A 19,983-nucleotide genomic window follows, 5' to 3' on the forward strand; every position below is an offset into this window, starting at 1 on the left:
AGCTCCGTCAGTCTTTTGGGGCCCGCATGCTCAGTCTAATGGTTAGCTGCAAGCATCTTAATCTGTATCAGTAAAGCTCTGGCAGAGCCTCTCAGGGGACATCCAGATTAGGTCCTGCCAGCAAGCACTTCTTGGCATTAGCCATGGTGACTGGGTTTGGTGGCTGCATATGGGAGGGATTCAAAGGTGGGGCCGCCTCTGGATGGCCGTTTCTTCAGTCTTTGCTCCATACTTTGTCACTGCATTTCCTTGAACAGGACCGAAGCATCCATGTTTTGGCCTTTCTTCTTTTGAGGTACATATGATCTGTGAATTTTACCTTGGGTGTTCCAAGCTTTTGGACTAATATCCATTTATCGCTGAGTGCATACTATAGGTGTTCTGGAGTGTCTCAGTTACTTCACTCAGGACATTTTCTAGTTCTATAAATTGGCCTAAGAGTTTTGTGAAGTCATTCATTGTCTCTAATAGCTGAGTAGTACTCCATGCCTCTCTAGACTCACTAGAAGGTCAGTCTGAGCCTAGACTGTCCTCACAGAGGACATTTCAAGGTCTAGCAGGGCTTAGGCCTTACCTACGCTTTTCTTTACACAGATGGACCAGGGCAGGCCCTGTAGGACAAATGGGGAGGGATTCGGGCAGCTCCTCACTGTTAGCCAGGGTATGACAATCCATGCTGCCTTAGCTGTGCCAGTATCAGCCTGGCCTCTCATCACCACTGTGTCTTGGGATGAGAAGATGTGTGTGTGTGTGTGTGTGTGTGTGTGTGAGAGAGAGAGAGATATGTGTGTGTGTGTGTGTGTGTGAGAGAGAGAGAGAGAGAGAGAGAGAGAGAGAGAGAGAGGTGTGTGTGTGTGTGTGTGAGAGAGAGAGAGAGATATGTGTGTGTGTGTGTGTGTGTGAGAGAGAGAGAGAGATATGTGTGTGTGTGTGTGAGAGAGAGAGAGAGAGAGAGAGAGAGGTGTGTGTGTGTGTGTGTGAGAGAGAGAGAGAGAGAGGTGTGTGTGTGTGTGTGTGAGAGAGAGAGAGAGAGAGAGAGATGTGTGTGTGTGTGTGTGTGTGTGTGTGTGTGTATCTTTGTTTCTTGATATTTTCAGTTCCTATGAGTCTTTTCAGTACAAGGACTCATGAGTATTGCTTTTCAAAAGTAAAATGAAATTTTCAAAGTTCTTCCTACTGAGATGAAAACCATCAGAATGACAAGGAATAATTCCTGGCGAGCTCTTTTGAGTGCCTTTGGTTTCTGAGCGGGCACATACAGCAACCCTTCCTATTAACTCTGAATTGGGTCATTACCCTTGCTTCAGACGCACAGACTGGAGTGCTGCCTCTCAAACACAATGAATGAAATGAAAGAACAGCACTGGGTGGGGGTGGGGGTGGGGTGGGGTGGGGGTATGGAAAGGGTCTGTAACCACTGAAGTCAGTCATTTTAAATTCTGTTGAGTTGACAGGTTTCAAAAGAGAGGAATGACTTATTTCAGCTTTCCTATTACGATCCTAGTGAGCCAATCAAATGAAGCACAGATTAGGACTAATTTTTTGATGCCGAGACTCAATTATGCAAGCTGCAATAAATACAGCAGAGGTCATTGTTTTCTTTACGAGAGATAACCTCACAACCAAGGAGTCTTTCCTCCGGGTGATGGGGACTCTTCCTGCACCTAGGCTTGAGCGACACCAAGTCTTAACCTCTGAATAATTAAAAAAATTAAAAAAAAATAAGTGTTATGTCTCCCTGTACATAAATGCTTCATGTAGTTGCAGTGCCTGTGGAGGTCAGAAGGAGATGGATCTCCGGGAAATGGAGCTACAGGTTTTGATGATCTCCGTCAGGTCCTTTGCAAAAACAGGGCCCTAAATCATTGACCCATCTCTCTACCCCAGTTTTAAATATATTTTAAGACACCCTTCAACAAAAAATACTGAATCTTAAGAGCCATTTTTCTTTCTTTTCCCCCATGTTATGACTTTCTGATCAGGTTCACGTCAGGCTGGTGCACCACCACAGTAAAATCAGGCAAGAACAGAGAGGTTTAGGCGCCAACTTCCAGCTTACTGGGGTGTTTTTAAGAGTCCTAGTGAGAAATGAGTTAGTATAGCGCAGGGTGCATAATAATGCATGTCGATTATGTGCTTAACGAATCCAGTACATCTGAAAGGTCAACTCCCCAGCAGGCTGTAAGTTTCCGGGGAACCTTTCACAGGAGAAACAGTCAGATCTGCGCCTGCTCTGTTGGCATAGTAACGCCCCTTTTGCTACTATTTTGAAATCCGGATTTGTTTTCTAAATTACGACAGTCGTAAACCGAGGTTTCCTGCCGGCTTCCTTGCTTAACAACAGCGACAACTATGTCGGCGTTCGGTGTGAGATTTGAAAGTGCTGGCAGTATCGAAGAGCGAAAAGAACAGACCCGCATAGCCAGGGCCGAGGTGTTGCGCCAGGTACCCCTGCTTTGGAGAATTTTCTTTCTTCCTTTTTTAAAACTGGGGGTTGTACTGAGGGTGTCTGCATGCTAGGTGAGCTCGTTCCCAGAGCGTTTCCCGTCTTTAGTTCTCGAAATGCTTTCGTGTTTTAAATCTCAGGGTCTCGGGATGGTATTTAAAGTTGTAGGACTTGAGAATCCCGAGAGATATCCCCCCACTCCTCGTCACTTTGATATCTCCCCTTTTCCAAATGCAGTTGAGAATCCTGGGAGATATTCCCCCACTCCTCGTCACTTTGGTATCTCCCCTTGTCTGATTTTTGGTCTCTTTTCCAAATGCAGTTGTCTCCTAAATGCTCTAACCGGCTCCGCTTTCTGTTTCTCTCTGCGGAAAGATTGATTGGTTTCCTTAGCTTTTAAGCAACTTATTCTTGACATTTCCGCCGCCCGAATTGCTCAGTCTCTGTGTCCGGTGTCACATCAGAGGACTGTCCTTACCAGTGAAGTCGAAGCATAAGTCATTGCTCCGGCTTATTGGAAGTAGGACCCATTTGAATACATTGGTGATTTCCCTCACGCATTTCCACGCATAAACTCCAGGCTTAGGCCAGCCTTTACGGATTGAAACACTGTTTAGCATAAGAGACTCAGTATGTGCTCCCCACACCCCAAGTTTGACAAACAATTCTCATTAACATTGAAATGTATGCATTTATAAAAAAACGGAAAAAGTAAGTTACTGAATTATCTCACAAGTTATTCCTGATTAATTGTGGTAATGAAAAAGATGAATTTGTAGTTGACCAACAGAATGTTCTTTAATGATGTTTTGGGTTTCTTGCTTTATGATAAAAGAATTTTAAATAAGTTTAAATGTATATAAAGAGTAAAAAAGAAATAGGAAAAATGAGTAATGGCTTCAGTCACATTTTAAGGTATGGGTGAGCAGTTAGTCTTGGTTAGATAAAACATCATGATTATTGGCTGATTTCAAAATAGGTACAATGAATGCTCATCATGACTGTCTGTCTGATATTTTAAGCAGTTTTTGGAGGAAACCTCTTTGTAAGCTGTGAAGAAAGCATTTTTACAAATTTACATGCAGTTTGTTAAAGACCAAAGTCAGCTTTGGAGTTTGAGAGATGGATGAGAAAGCAGAAAATCTTGCATTGTATTACTATTGTTGACTGGTGACTAGAAATTAGCTTTATGGTTCTTTCTTTTTAAGGGGATAACTTTTCTGAGTCAGTTGTATTGGGGTAGAGATACTGTCTATTTTGAAGGTATGGAAAAGAGTCAGCTTTATAACTTTTGCAAACGTCTAAAGAACTAGCCGCAGGGATGATGAAGGTTAAAGTGTTGTATCTGAGACAGAGGGAAAAGACATATACTAATCCCGGATTGGATGATGTGTGTGATTTGTACCCGAATTTACTGAAGATTGGTAGTCCCAAAGGAAAGCTATTGATAGCTTTTGTCTTTATTAATCATTTTATTTGTTTACATTTCAAACGTTATCCCCTTCCCAGAGTCTGCTAACTCCTCCCCCTACCCTTTGCTTCTTAGAGGATGCTTCCACTCCCACTCACACACTCCCCGCCTCACCCGATAGTGTTCCCCTTCCCCGAGGCATTAACCCTCGAGAGGACCAAAGTGCCTCTCCTCCCCCTGATGCCAGATGAGGCAGTCCTCTGCTGCATATGTAGTGGGAGCCATGGACTGGCTGTTGTATACTCTGTTTTGTTTTAATCCCTGGGGTCCTCGGGCTCAGTCCAATGGTTAGCTGTGAGTATCTCCATCTGTCTGTGACAGTTGATGGCAGAGCCTCTCAGAGGACAGCCATATCAGGCTCCTGTCTGCAAGCACATCTTGGCATCAGCAACAGTGTTGGGCAGTTGGTGTCAGCGGATGGAATGGATCTCATGGTGGGGAGGACTCTGGGCCTTTCCTTTAGCCTTTGCCCCATTTTTTTTTTTTTTGTCCCTGCATTTCCTTTAAATAGGAACAATTCTGGGTTAAGAATTTTTAGATGGGTGGGTAGCCCCATCCTTCCATGGGGGCCGTGTCTATCTAGTGGAGGTTGTCTCCTTAGGTTCTGTCTCCCTGCTGTTGGGCATTTTAGCTAATATCCATCCCCATTTGGTCCTGGGAACCTCTTGAATTTCTGATGTTGGGAATTTCTAGGTGGCTCCCTAAGTTCCCCACCTCTACTGCTACTTATTTCTATTTCTTCTCCTGGGCCTCCTCTTTTCCCACATCTAGTCCTGCCTCTGCCCCTCCCTTCTTTCCTTCCCCTCCTCTTTTCTACCTATAAGTGGGTTTGACTCATCTACACTATGGCCTTCATTCTTGTTAAGCTTCATACAGTCTGTGAGTTGTATTGTGTGTATTCTTAGCATTTGGGCTAGTATCCACTTATCAGTGAGTACATACCATGTATGTCCTTTTGGGTCTGGGTTACCTCATTCAGGATTATATTTTTTCCTTCTATCCGTTTGCCTGCAAAGTTAGTGAAGTTGTCATTTTAATAGCTGGGTAGTACTCTGTTGTATAAATGTACATTTTCTGTATCCATTCTTCCGTTGAGGGACATCTGGACTCTTTCCAGCTTCTGGCTATTATAAATAAGGCTGCTGTGAACATGGTGGAACATGTGTCCTTATTACATGATGGAGCATCTTTGGGGTATATGCCTAGGAGTTGTGTATCTGGGTCTTCAGGTAGAGCTATTTTCAGTTTTCCGAGGAACTGCCAGACTGATTTCCACAGCGGTTGTACCAGTTTACAATCCCGCTAACAATGGAGGAACTTGAAGTTTTTGTCGTACAGATCTTTTACCTGCTTGATTAGAGTTACTCGAAGATATTTAACATTATTTGTGACTATTGTGAAGTGTGTTGTTTCCTTAATTCCTTTCTCAGCCCATTTATTTGTTGTGATTTGGTTGAGTTAATTTTATACCCAGCCACTTTGCTGAAGTTGTTTATCAGGTGTAGGAGTTCTCTGGTGGAATTTTTGGGGTCGCTTATGTATATTATCATGTCATCTGCAAATAGTGAAACCTTGATTTCTTCCTTTCTGATTTGTAGTCCCTTGACTTCCTTTTATTGTCTACATGCTCTAGTTAGAACTTCAAGTACTATATTCAGTAAATAGGGAGAGAATAAACACCCTTGTTCTAGTGGGATTGCTTCAAATTTCTCTCCTTTTAATTTGATGTTGACTGTTGGTTTGTTGTTTATTGCTATTACTATGTTTAATTATGTGTCTTGAATTTTTGTTCTTTCAAAGACTTTTAACATGAAGCGGTATTATATTTTGTCAAATGCATATTAAGCATCTAATGAGATGATCACTTTTTTTCCTTTGAGTTTGCTTTTATAGTGGATTATGTTGATAGATTTCTGTATATTGAATCATTCTTGTATCCCTGGGATGAGGTCTGCTTGATTGTGGTGAATGATCATTTTGTTGTGTTATTGTTGGGAAGAATTTTATTGAATATTTTTGTATTGATATTCATAAGGGAAATTGATCTGGAGTTCTCTTTCTTTGTTGGGGCTTTGTGTGGCTTAGGTATCAAAGTAACTGTGGCTTTATAGAATGAATTAGGTAGAAGACTTTCTGTTCCTATTTTGTGGAAGAGTTTGAGAAGTATTGGTATTAGGTCTTGAATGTCTGATAGAAATCTGCACTGAGACTGTCTGGCTCTGGGCTTGTTTTTGGTTGGGAGACTTGATGACTGCTTCTATTTCCTTAGGGGTTATGGGGCTGTTTAGATGGTTTTAACTTTGCTACTTGGTATCTGTCTAGAAAATCATTCATTTCATTTAGATTTTCCAGTTTTGTTGAATATAGGCTTTTTTAGTAGACTCTTAATGAATTTTCGAATTTCTTCAGTTTCCGTTGTTATGTCTCCCTTTTCATTGCTGATTTTGTTAATTTGGACACTGGCTCTCTGTCCTTTAATTATTTTATCTTTTTTTTTTTCTCCCAAATTGTTTCTACAGTAGTGGAAGCAATTTTTTGGTAACAGTTGGCCATTCACTGACGTAGGAATCTATATGAAAGTGCTACCAGTTTTTGTATGTGTACTTGAAAAGCAATTGCCAGATTGTCTTTTATATTCTTTGTTGTAGGCCAAACATAATTTTGAAAAAGAACAAAGGAGTAAAGAACTTAAGCAGCTTCGAGGTGAGGACACATGGATGCTGCCTGCTGTGAATGAGCGAATTGAGCAGCTCTCACAGGTGAATATTAACAGCCCAAATGTAATGATGATTTGTTTTGTCTTTTGGTAGTTTTCCGAAGCATATTTATGCAGCCCTGGCTGGTCTGGAACTCGTTATGTAGATGAGGCAGGTTGCAAACACACAGGGATCTTTCTGCCTTTACCTTCCAGGTGCTGGGATTAAAGGGATGGCTTATGTTTTAAAAAACCAAACAAACAAAAACAAAACAAACCAAACAAAAAAAAAAAAAAAAAAAAAAAAAACCCCAAAATCCCAATGCCAAAATACTATTTCAGTTAATAATAGGAACAAGTTTGTCTTTACATTTCTTCTGTGTGTCTGTCTGTGTGTTTATGTGTCTGTATGTGTGATATTTGTATATTTGTTAAGGTCAGAGGACAACTTGCCTGAGTTCTGGACAGAACTTTGTGGGTTCTAGGGATTGAACTCAAGTTGTCAATATCTTTACTATGTTGGCATTATTGAAGTTTATCTCTTCTGTCAACAAAATGTCTGTCTTGACCAGAGAGGTTTTGTTATTTGTTTGGTAGATTTGGTTATAAGCCTGTGGTCTATTTTTAGGAAGCTTCTAGATCTGAAAAAACAATGTTTCACAATCTATGTCTTTTTTTCCCCATGAAGCCTTCTTTTCTATTTTTAAATTTCCGGCAGTGTGCCTTCTGGCCTGTGCCCCACACTGGTGCAGGTTTGCTTTTTGTTTTTTTTTAATTAACAAATGTTAGTTTACATTTATTGGTTACACGATAATAATTGATCTCTGAACACTTTATTGGAAGATTTCTGTGCCCATCGTCCACTCACTGTTTTTGTGGATATTAAATTGAGAATATTAAAAAATCCGTTTCTTAGGAATTTTTAAATGCTTAATATGTATTAATAACTAGTTGTATATATCTGTATTTATTTGGTAATATTGGTCACATACAAATAATGTAACCAAAACTTTTCTCATATTTTTTCTTGTGAGAAATCTGAGCTACTTCATTGATTACTACTGCTTACCTTATAGAAAGTGTATTAAGATTTCCCGGGAGAATTTTATATTTCTCTAAGTATATGTAGAGTCATAATCTTTATTTTTTTTTTCATGAGAGATGTAAAGTCTCTTGGAACATGGATTTTTCTTCCTATTCAAAGTGTCTTCTTATTAAACTTAGGTAAGATTAAATTCCCTTCATACCTGTTTAAAATTATTAGGAACATTCTGAGAAGAAAAAGAAGAAAAAGGACAAGCATTCAAAAAAAGCGAAGAAAGAGAAGAAAAAGAAGAGGAAGAAAAAGAAATGTCAGACACAGAGTGAGTGGACTGACAGCTCCTCAGTAAGTGGGCACCAGGACTGGGCTCCGAGGCTGGGGGAGCTGCAGTGACGAGTCTGTAGGGACTGATGGGACAAGAGACCTTAAAGTATTAACTACATGTGGGAGGATGTCTGCAAGGCACACACTAGTTGGCTTAGTCATCATTGTTGCTGGAGATGGCATGATTCCAAAGTGCTCAGGAGAGCTGAAAGGTGGATGCCCACACTGAAGAGCTGCATCGGGAGGAGGGGAAGCCACTTGTAATTAAGTGGCTGAAAAATTATCAGGCAAAGCAGCAAGGAACTGTATTACAAAAACAAGGGAAAAGAGTTTCAAAACAGTGGGGTCCTTTTCTTTTGTACTTCTGTTTTCTTCATGGAAAGTAGTTTCTAAGTCTTCAAAGTAGAATTATTTGTTTATCTTCTGGGCTGAAAAGAAGAGAGTGTGGGGTACCAGCTCTTGTCTGTGGGGACTCAGAATAAATGAGAGCAGGCCATATCTTTTATACTTATTTTCAAGAAGAAAGGGGTTATGGGTAGACAGTGGTGGCCTAGAAATGTTTAGGGTTGATTACTTCTCCAAACTGCAGGAAGGAAGTGAGATTCCATTGTCTTAGTCACAGTAAAGCCAGGTCAGATGGGAACTGTGGTCAGGCTTCCCTGTAACACTCCACATGTGTGGTGGATAGAGACTAGAAACGGAAGAGGAGCAGGAAACATGGAGCTCCTAGAGCTTTATTTGGTTATTCAGTTGTGAAGGTGACAACGACATCTGGATTTAAGACTCCTGTAGAAGGAGGAGGAGCAGCAGTAGGGGGAAGAGGAGGGGGAAGAGGAGAGGGAGGGGGAGGGGGAAGAGGAGGGGGAAGAGGAGGGGGAAGAGGAAGGGGAAGAGGAGGGGGAAGAGGAGGGGGAGGGGGAGAAGACAACAAAAAATCAGTTTTTGTTTTACTTATTATGCTTTATTTGTTGTTTTTGAATTATACTTTCCACAGAAAGGTGGACCCTGGCAGTGCCTCTTCATTTCTCTTTAGTTTTCCATCAGCCCATTTGATTTGATTTGTAATTCCTGCAGAATAACTTAGTTTGAAATGGACTTAGTCACTGTGTGCCTCTGAACCAGTCTGTTATGGCGAGGACGGGAGCTGAGGGCTTGGGGTTCAGGTGGGCTCCCTGGGCAGTGATGTGCTGCTTTCTACACGGTTGGTCAGCATATGATAAGGGAGATAAAATCTTCACCCTGTAGAACCCTGCAGAGCTCCTGTGAGAGGACCCCCTAGAACTCAAACTTCTTCATTATTTTACTTTATTTTAGCAAATTGGTAGTCTTCTAATGAAAGTACTAATAGTTTCAGTATAAATTCCCATTTTAATGCATGACACCAAGAATTTTGATGGAAGCACTAAATTGTTTTGACAGTATAAACTTGAGCTAGAAATATGTATATGATTATTTGTAACAACCGTATGTGAATATAAGTATGTTCTGGCATTAAATTAAGGCGTGGGTAGTAGACCGTCAGTTTCAAACAGGTACTTGCCTCCGATGGTAAGAATGCCAGACAAGCATGAGAGGCCGAGTCTCAACCACTTGTGCCCATGTAGAAAGCTGGGTGTGACTGGGTGTGACTGCATACCCATGACCCACGCCTGGGAGAGCACAGGTTTTCTGCAGCTTGTGGCTGCCGAGCCCAAGTCCAATTAGAGACTCTTAGAAGGAAGTAAAATGAGCAATAGTAAAGCAGGGTGACTTAATGACCACCACTTAGCCTCTAAATACATGTTCATGGGCATGTGCATTCTCACACGCGTACGCATTCACCACTCACAAGCACCACATAACATGCTCATACACACATGCAATAATTTTTTTTCTCACTGGGTTTGTTTTGGTGTTTGCTCATGTGATCCCATTACCCTCCGAGTGTCCTAACTGTACACTAGAAGGTATTTTGTGTGTCTTCTTTATATAAGTATGTAGCTTTATGTCAAGGTGATATGTGATTGGACAGGAGAATCTAGATCCAGGTGGTCGTAATTGGTGAATGAATATTTTTAAGGGTTTCAGTAGGTTTTTTTTTTTTTTAAATCTCATATAGAAGGCTTTGTATCTTTGTCCATTGGATGTAAGCTTATTGTGTAGAGGGTTTGTGGATTGAGAATTTAATATATAAACCTGCTTGATAAACTACTGGGCCTTGGAGTTATGTTTGTGCTGGGCAGTGGAGGAACGGAACACTCAGGGTGGGGTGGAGTGAACCTCCTGAGGAGGGAACCTCTTGGAGAGGGCGGCGTCCGCAGAGTGAGACGTGAGAGCCAATAAACGGTTAAGCCATTTCATTTAGTATTTACTGCAACCTAAGTGTGCACATTTGCAAATGTCACATGTGTGCTAAATGTTGTTAGAGCTCTGAAGACGAGTGGGTTGACGCTGCTCCCTCGCAGAGACCTGACAAAGAGAAGACCTGGAAAGTGACAGACGGAAGGACAGACAGAGAGTGTGACAGCCACACTGTTCAGGTGAGCGCCACCTGTTTTCAGAGACAGTGGCAGCTTCTGTTAACCCGAGTATAACTTCTTCAAGAGAAGCCTTAGACATTAGCCGTGGTGTGTGAGCCCTTTCCTCAGAAATGCTGATTGCTGGTGTTGAGTCTAGCCTCCTGCTATGGAAGACGGTCTTTTCTCTCTTGCAGCCACTGAGACTTTTCCCAGCTGTCGTTGGGATTTTCCTCTTGAGAGATTTACCTAACACTATTCTGACTGAACCCCCTGTGTGGGTGTGGTTCAGTTCTTTTCTTTCTCTTCCCCTCATGTCAGTGCTTGTAATTGAATCGTAAGCAGTTTTATACTTGGCTTCTTTCTTTCAAACAGCGTGATGAGTGGATGACTGTTGATTTTATGTCGATTAAAACTGTGTCCTTATCATCACTTAAAGCCGAAAAGGAAACTCTAAGACAAACAGAGCGGGAGAAAACTCAAGCGCTAGAGCAGGTGAGAAAGCAGTTCAATGTTTTAAATTTTGAATTTACCTAAATAAACTAATACGTTTTTTAAATGTATTTTGTTTATATAAATGCCAGTTTATTTATATTTATTGTTTTATATATTTTATTTATGCAAATGTAAGTTTATGCAAATTTTCAATTTTATTTTTAAGATAGATTTTTTTTTAGTGGTGTTTGACAACAGTTGTGAAACAATTTTTTAAAAAAAATATTATTGTAGGAAACTGTCTCCTAGTATACTAGGGGTTAAGAGATGGCTCAGCAGTCAGGAATACTGGCTGCTCCTCCCAGAGGACCAGTTGGGCTTTCAGCACATGGTACCTGGCAGCCAACTGTAACTCCAGTTCCAAGGGTTTTGTCTCCCTTTGGCCTCTGTGGGAACTACACACATGTGGCACTCAGACATGCACACAGGCAGGTTATACATAGCAAATATCCATGAAATAAAAACAACTATGTAATTTGTATAAAAGTCTGTACTGGATTCAGGCTGGAGAGGTGGCTCAGTGGTGAAGAGCCCCAGGGCTCCTCCAGAGGTCCCAGATTCAATTTAGAACCCACAGTGGGTGTGGTTATGGTTGCCTATAGCCCAGCTGTAGGAGAGCCAGTACTTCTGGCCTGGGCAGCACGTGCACACACGTTCACATGTTCACACCCGGACACAGGCATATAAAATACACTTTTCATAAGCCATATGTTAGGTGTGTAAATTTAGATGAATGTAGTGAGCAATTGTTTGTTACATGACTGTCATGAAGTACAGCTAAACAATCAACTGAGCCTTTTGTGTGTTTACAAATTCGTTAGCATATGACTGCTCCCAAGACACACAGAACTCCATAGGAAATATGGAACAAGCATGTTGATGTTTGTCTCACTTTAATGGCAAGAAAACAATGGGAAATCCTTAGAGAGCAAAACAGGTTTGATTTTCATCAAAGATGTAAAAACAGGCACCCACAAAATCTAGAAATATTGTAGCTTGTGGCTTTATAGATTGTCTTTATAATATTCTTTGAAGGTCATATAGATGAGGAAATGGAAAATATGGCCAAGTGATTTTAAGGATGACGTGGTCAGTATTGTTCTGTGTCCCCAATCTAATTGTAAATGTAAATATGGCAATTATCTTGGTCTGTAATCAAGCTTCTGGCCGTATGGAGCATCAGAGGAAACAAATTTTAGAATGTCTTCTTTAAGTTTTATAAAATAATCTCCTGAGTTAGACTTGGAGGTTGGAGGTGTTCAGTAAAAACACATGGACATGAGTTAAGAGTTGTAAATGGTTTGTCTAGGCTTGAGTATCTAATAGTAGCCACCTCAGATTTAGGAGTCATTCCTCGCTGGGTTGACTTTTACACGATAACCTTTCAAAATGTTTTCTTATAGTCCAAACTGCTAGAAAGAGAATTGAATCCATATTGGCAGGACGGAGGGACAGGTCTCCCATCGGAAAACTGTGCACCGTCAGTTACCAAAGGTATCTTTATTTTTTTTCTAGACATGTAGGCATTTCTGAGTTTCTAGTAATGAGAGGGATGGATAAGATTAAAATATGTTATATGCATGTCTGAAAATGCCATAATAAAACCAATTAATTTGTACTGTTAATACACAGTAATAAAATCATACAAATTTTTGTATTTCAGAGTTCCTAATAGAATGACTTGAATTTATATGACAAGATATTTATTAAACATATGCAGTCTTTTGGATTATTATTTAAGTAATTAGTGTTTGGAAAGTTTATGTATTTGGGAGCAAGATGATTAAGTAACATTTGTATCATTTGCAAATTTCTACTTTAAACAGGCTCCAACAAACATAATTATGTGAAACTTCATGTTGCACTTGATTTGATGAATTCTGTGGTAAAATATAAAAATATATCTCGTTTAAAATTTAAGAAAAATAATGCATAAGCATTAATGATGCAATTTTACTGTTTTTAGGAATTCATCATTTGTCAACATTCATAACATTTGTGTTGCTCTTAGGAGCGTGCTGTTGTTTTCCAGTAGATGAAGACAAAATATTTAAGTATCACACACATAGGCTTACTGTACAATTAAAGAAAGGTACATAGCGCTCAGTATGTTACATCGCCAATTCAGTGATACGTTTAAATGCAGTTGAACCAGAATAAAATGTTTTAAATAATGATGTTATTTTTCTGTCGTGATTATTTATCAGTAAGATATTTTCTTGATTTTTAATTTTATAATTTATTTTTATTTTGGCTTCTTTTTAAGATTCTTTATTGTGTCTAAGAATGAAGCTCACTTATGGGATGAATCCACCTCATAGACATCGTTAGGATTCTTAGTGATTTTACAAAGTTATTAGAAACTGCAGGTTTTTATATTTCTTTTAGCATGGGCAGAAGTGTCTTTGCTGGATTAAGTAAATACCAGTAATGTTAGTCATATACAGCTGTGTTTCAAATATACTTTTCTAGAACGTTAACAAGTAGGGAACAGTGAGTTTACTCAGCCTGACCTTATGCGTCTGACACTTGTAAGAGAGCGGAGTGAAGTCATGTTCCAGGAGAACCTAGAACTGACACTGTGAGTTTGGTATTCGGCAGGTTCTGAAGGACGCAGTGTAAGAGGCGTGAGCTCGGCCTTGGTTACAGTAGTAGCAGGCGGAAGACGCAGAGCAGTTGAGGGACCGAGGAGCAAACACTTTCACTTGATGTCATTTCGTGCGTCCCTACAGTTTCCCATGCATCTGATTACAAAGAAAATGTCACAAACCACATGTTACAGGCTCAGATTCCAGAGTTAAAGTTTAAGTTTTATAAAGTCTACTGTACATTTTACTGCATGTCTGGAACTGTTAGGGACCTAGGTGTTAAGGGAATGTTAGCATTAGGTACTGGAGAGGGCACAGTGGGGTGAGAGACTTAGATTTTGGAGTGAAGTTTTCTTGGACTTTGGATTTTGGCATTTCCATTTATTAGTTTTGTGACATGTGACAAGTGTTTGGACCTGTCAGAGCCCAATCTGCTGAGATGTGACGGGGACTGACAGTGTCTGTTTTACACGTTCTTGTGACGCTGAAGAGCTTGCAGGCTGTGTCTGGAATCTCACAACCCTCCATATTGACGATGTCCAGTACTTATGCTGTGGTGAAATATGTGGAGAAGTTGTATTGACAGTTTTTGCTAACAGTTAGTTACCATGTTCTTAGTAAGTGCTTTGTTAACCTTAGCTTTCTTCTCAGAACATGAAGCGCAGAAGTAAGCAGCTGTTGTGCAGCTGTACAGAGTTCTTTTAGATTTTACTGGAAACCTGGTTTCCCGGGGACGTGCTCCTCATTGCAGGCCCTTGGAGACTCCCTCGTTGTCTGCTGTCATGCACTCAGTTCACACTACCGATCTCATTGTCTGCTGTCATGTACTCAGTTCACACTGTCGATCTCATTGTCTGCTGTCATGTACTCAGTTCACACTGCTGATCTCATTGCTGTCATGTACTCAGTTCACACTGCTGACCTCATTGTCTGCTGTCATGTACTCAGTTCACACTGCTGATCTCATTGTCTGCTGTCATGTACTCAGTTCACACTGCCTCATTGTCTGCTGTCATGTACTCAGTTCACACTGCTGATCTCATTGCTGTCATGTACTCAGTTCACACTGCTGACCTCATTGTCTGCTGTCATGTACTCAGTTCACACTGCTGATCTCATTGTCTGCTGTCATGTACTCAGTTCACACTGCTGATCTCATTGTCTGCTGTCATGCACTCAGTTCACACTGCTGATCTCATTGTCTGCTGTCATGTACTCAGTTCACACTGCTGATCTCATTGTCTGCTGTCATGTACTCAGTTCACACTGCTGATCTCATTGTCTGCTGTCATGTACTCAGTTCACACTGCTGATCTCATTGTCTGCTGTCATGTACTCAGTTCACACTGCTGATCTCATTGTCTGCTGTCATGTACTCAGTTCACACTGCTGATCTCATTGTCTGCTGTCATGCACTCAGTTCACACTGCTGATCTCATTGTCTGTTGTCATGTACTCAGTTCACACTGCCTCATTGTCTGCTGTCATGTACTCAGTTCACACTGCTGATCTCATTGTCTGCTGTCATGCACTCAGTTCACACTGCTGATCTCATTGTCTGCTGTCATGCACTCAGTTCACACTGCTTACGGCCTTTTCCGTGAGCACTGGTGATTCTTCCTTTTCCTTTTTCTTGGACTTTCTGTTAGATTCTTTGAATTTAAAGGATCTTTAAAGGTGCTTTTAATTAGCTGCTTTATTTAACACGAAGACACAAAACTTAAGGAAAACGAATGACTTGCTCTTTAATGTTCAAACTATGTAGTAGTAACAGGAGACTCTAGTCTAGGATTTCTGATGCTCTTTTTTTTTTTTCTTTTTTGAAATTTCTGTATTTATTTGTCTTCTGAAAGAAATAGGTGAATTCTGGGCCTATTTGGTTGTGTTTTGTTTATTACAATATAACTTGTTAGAACCATGAAATTAAAACATAATTTTAGACTTATAAAACAGGCTTGGAATACAGTTATATATTAAGTGTGTTATTCCATTGAGTTTTGTAATAATGACATCTTTTTTCCCTACAGAGGGCTAGAACCATGCTTATTCGTGGTTTTGGTCATGCGATGTTTAATACTTTTTATGAGTGGTTACCAGTCATTAAAAACATGCCAGTTGAATCTGAGGATTGTTCTGTTTGCTTTTCAGTATTAAAGTTGATTCCTAAAGTTAGGATTTAAGTTGAAATTGCATTGGTTGGAGTTTTAGCCTTCACACACACCACAGGGCAGACAGATTGTTTTTGTTCACCTAATATGTCTTTCGGAACTGCTAGTACCCTAGTGGTCCTTGAGGGCATTTTCATGAGGCTCAGTTGTTATTTTATTAATCTCATACATGCTTCTATGGGCTTGTTGATCTAATTATGCTGCTGGGACATTAATAAAGACATAATTGCTGCGAAATCTTCACTGATCACCATGCTGACTGAAGATTTGGGTTAAGTTCCTTAAGTGCTTACTCCATGTAATTTACATATATAATTAAAAAAAAAACAGAAATGAAATAAACCTTTTGAATGAAATGTGGCATCACTAGAGATTTGAGCTGGAATCACAAAGTTTAATATCTGTAAAGAAAGGCTATATTATATTAGAAGAGGTTGCTTAGTAAATGTTGAAATTTGAATAAAAGAATACAATTAATTTGAATATAGTTTAGAAAACTGTTTTGCTAGCCTTGTCTTTAAACTTCATGTGGAGTTGAGATGTGATGGGAATGTGAGTTGCAGATGCCTAAGCAGGCAGATATGTCAGAACTGGAGCTAGAATTACAGACATTAGTGAGCCAAGTGATGTGTGAACTGAACTCTTGGGTCATCTGTTAGAGAAGCACAAGCTCTTGAGCCTGAGCCATCTCTCCAGCCCTTCTTCAGCCTCTTCGCAAAGTCCGACAGACATTGAAAAGTAAGAGCACAGTGAAGATTGTCAGATTGTTCTTGTTCCTTTCTAGTAACCCTGTCACTAGAGGGTAACAAGTCCTAGTTTTCGTTACCAAAAGTGGTACCCTTTGCATCTATTTCTTTTGTCTGCATTTCAAATCCCCCCAGTGTTGTGAAAAGCTGCAGCTTTTCTCTTTACTGTAAATTATTCCATGTAAGAGCAGGTCATGCTCTCTCTGTGGTCATGGACACTTGTTTGTTTATATGGCTGCGTTGTTGTGAAGATTCTTGGGCATGTCATTAGGAGCTTGTCTGTGTTTCTTGGCTCTGGAGTTGGAGGGATCTGAAAGCAGTCCTCACTGGTGCAAGAAAACCAGGAACACCATATTAAGTAATCAATGGAATTTCTTTGTATAGATCAAAAATATGAGGCACACATGTAAGAGAATGTGTGTTCATTAAAGGCATTCAGATGTTCATAGTTGGTAATCACAACTAAGGTTTGTCTTAATGACATTACCTTCTGTAACTTATTTATACTTTGTGTTGCTTTTCAGATACCTTTCTCCTCTGTGCACATTTATTCTATATTTCTGGGTGTACCAGTCACACTATGTATTTTAAAATAAATCTGACTCATTGTCTTAAGCTCATTTTATGTAATTTTCCATGACCTTCTAGTTAAAAGTAATACTTAAGCTGAACATGGTGGCACATCCTTTTCATCCTAGTGTTTAAGAGGCATAGGCAGGACCCCTGTGAGTTCAAGGCCAGCCTGGTACACAGAATGAGTGCAGACTGCAAGGCTGCAAAGTGAGACCCTGTGTCAGTAAATAAACAAGCAGTCCTCGGCCTCTCTGACTTTCTCAGACCTTTCTTGTATAACTTTATGCTTGTTCTCGTAAATGGTTTTACTTACAGTTAGTTTTGTTTCTCTTTTCATCATGACAAGTCTTTGTAGCTTACAAAAGTAGGCATGTAAATATATGGTAAATTTTAATTGTGGATTTAACTTTTAAATACTCAAGGAAAGTGTTTAATTTTATACTTTAAAAATGGTAACAGTAAATATTAATTGAACAGTAACTACCTAATAGATGTAAATAATGTTTATTGTTGGAATTTAGCTACTAGAGTAGAGGATGGCGGATTAAGCTGGTTAAGAAAGTCTTATCAAAGGATGAAGGAACAAGCTCAAAAAGAAAACAGAAAATTTGAAGATATTGTAGCTGAAAGATACGGGGTAAGTGTTTGTGCTTTAAGGAGATATATATTACTTTCATAGTTACTTGAAAATCCAAGTGTCTTTGTTTGGAGTCATGAAACATTTTGAACTGGTATTTTTAAAAATAATTTTCTGCTTGTATATTCTTATATATTATATAAGGATCTATAGTTTTAACAGCATAGTATAACCTCTTGAATCTTAAGTTACGAGTATTATTAATTATGACTTTTTAAAAGCTGTATTTATTGTATCTGTGTGATACTCTTGTATCGGGAATTTGTTTTTGGTGCCTCTCTTTGGAATCTTTTTACTTGATTTAATTATTTTTCTTTATCTACCTACATTTTTTAAAGTATTGTGCTGGAAAGTAGTATATTGTGACTTTTATGGTTCTGTATTTTGGTTGGGATTTTGTTGTACCAATTAACAGTTTATCATGACACTGTGGCATGTGGAAGATGAGTCACTGAACTTTTCTTAATTGTATGTATATTATTAATCTCCCGTATAGTCAGTGGAAATATTTCAGTCAAAATTAAAAGAAGCTGAAGAAATTACATACGGAAGAGAAGAAGGGAGGCAGCGGTGGAGGAAGACTGCACATTCAGACGGAGCACAGCGTAGTCAAGCACGTGGCACGTCAGACTTGGTGAGATGTAAACATTTCTCGGAGGACAGACACTTGGAAGCGGGACCTGCAAACAGCAGCAGCTGTGCGGTTAGTGGTCCCGACCCAGGGAAGAGAGCTGGGACTTTAGGAACGTGTGGAAGGGAACCCACCCTAGGAAAAAGACAAGAATCTTCTGGAAATTTGAGATCTAAATTTTTAAGACCCTCTGATGAAGATGAACTGTCGTTTCACAAGAGGAGAAATTTTGAGTCATCTACTTCATATTCTCCATTAGTGGCTCAGACTTCTTTGCATTGTGATTTTCGAAGACCCACAGAGGATAGTGAAGAAAGTTCAACGTCCTGGAGTAGATCTGGTGGGCGAGAAGAAGACAGGAAGCCTTCAGGTCAAAAGCCATTGGAACCCCGGAGCTGCAGTGCCAGTCAGCTCTCCACAGGAGATAGACCAGAGCAGCCGCAGGCTGAGAGCGGGAGGCACGGCCGGTTGACAGCTGCTGGGTATGGATATGTGTTTTTACGTAGGTGCTTGAGGGGATGGGATCAAACCTTATTTACTTATTAGTGGCCATGTTGGAGGTAGAAAGAGTGTGGGCAAAAAGTAAGGACAAATGCCCACTTAAATGATGGTGGAAATAGGTTAAAGGTCTGGGGAGACAGCTCAGATAGCGGCACAGTGGTGCACGGTAACCCCAGCGCACCAGCAGAAAGATGGGAGGCAGAAACAGGAAAATTCCCTCAGAAGCTCAGGGGCCAGATAGACTTTGGAAACCTAAGTGAAAATTTGTTATGATGACTGAATAACCATGGCAGGGATTAGAAAATGTCGTTGTGTAATAGTAGCAAAAGTGAGAGATCCTGTCTGAACAACTTGAAAGGCAGAACACTAAGGGTTGTCCTCTGACCTTTTGCATATGCAACTGAAGGGGAAAATTCTGTTAATAATTGATTAAAAAAACTATGACAAGGATTAGAAGTCAAACTACCTGGGCTTTATCCTGGGTTCCTAGGGTGGTGAATCATTTCAAGTCCCCAGTTGCCAATGGGATGATTCCATTAATTACTATACCATTAATATTGGCTTAGCGTTTTGGCAGTGTGTTGGTCTGTTCTGTATGAATATACATGCACCTCGTGTGCAATGCTTTCATACATTGTAAGGATCCCGTCTGCTCGTTGAATTGTTTTCATTTCTGTTACGGTTTTTGAAATTGTAGGTTTCTGGTAGTTATATTATGTTACAGGAATATTGGAGACCCTGCGATCTGATTTTTTTTTTCCAGATTAGATAATATGATGTTAGGAGTTTGAGACTTTTTATGAACTTGATTGTCTGAAGGGACAAAGAAAAATTTAGGAATTATCTCCATATATTTGGGAGAAAAATATTTCTGAGTGATCAAGTAGTAGTAAGGAATGAGATGAGCCAGTCAAGGGCTGCTGGAGCCTTCATTTGTGGGAACACTGTTGGAAGGTACGTTGCATTGTTAAATGCCAGGATTCTCGGACAGTAGAGATCAGTGGACTTTATAAAAAGTTATCAGTCTGGTTTTAGAACTGCAAGAGATGATTGTCTGAGGCCTGCACTCGAGATGTGAAAACTGAGGGACTGAGGTTGGAATTCTCACTAAATCACTAGGGCTGCTTGATTTAGTAAATTAAAACACTGCAAATTCTTTGAAGCAATTGGA

General features: G+C 40.0%; 1 protein-coding gene across 2 annotated transcripts in view; it reads left to right on the plus strand.

Moving 5' to 3' along the window:
- Window positions 1–2,349: 2,349 nt before the first annotated feature.
- The window catches only part of CWF19L2 (CWF19 like cell cycle control factor 2), a gene marked incomplete at its 5' end in the record, with an annotated part of 52,095 nt that continues 34,461 nt past the window's right edge, over window positions 2,350–19,983 (plus strand). Inside the window, 8 exons of one of the 2 annotated variants that reach the window (XM_080932488.1) lie at window positions 2,350–2,445; window positions 6,566–6,676; window positions 7,877–7,976; window positions 10,384–10,497; window positions 10,849–10,968; window positions 12,372–12,462; window positions 17,565–17,680; window positions 18,177–18,793. In XM_080932488.1, coding sequence (XP_080788614.1) covers window positions 6,651–6,676; window positions 7,877–7,976; window positions 10,384–10,497; window positions 10,849–10,968; window positions 12,372–12,462; window positions 17,565–17,680; window positions 18,177–18,793 — 1,184 coding nt within the window. Of the gene's footprint in view, window positions 2,446–6,565; window positions 6,677–7,876; window positions 8,000–10,383; window positions 10,498–10,848; window positions 10,969–12,371; window positions 12,463–17,564; window positions 17,681–18,176; window positions 18,794–19,983 lie in introns of both variants that reach the window. The other variant, XM_080932487.1, reaches the window with a different exon arrangement.

Source organism: Micromys minutus, assembly GCF_963924665.1.
Source record: "Micromys minutus genome assembly, chromosome: 18".
Lineage (NCBI taxonomy): Eukaryota > Metazoa > Chordata > Mammalia > Rodentia > Muridae > Micromys > Micromys minutus.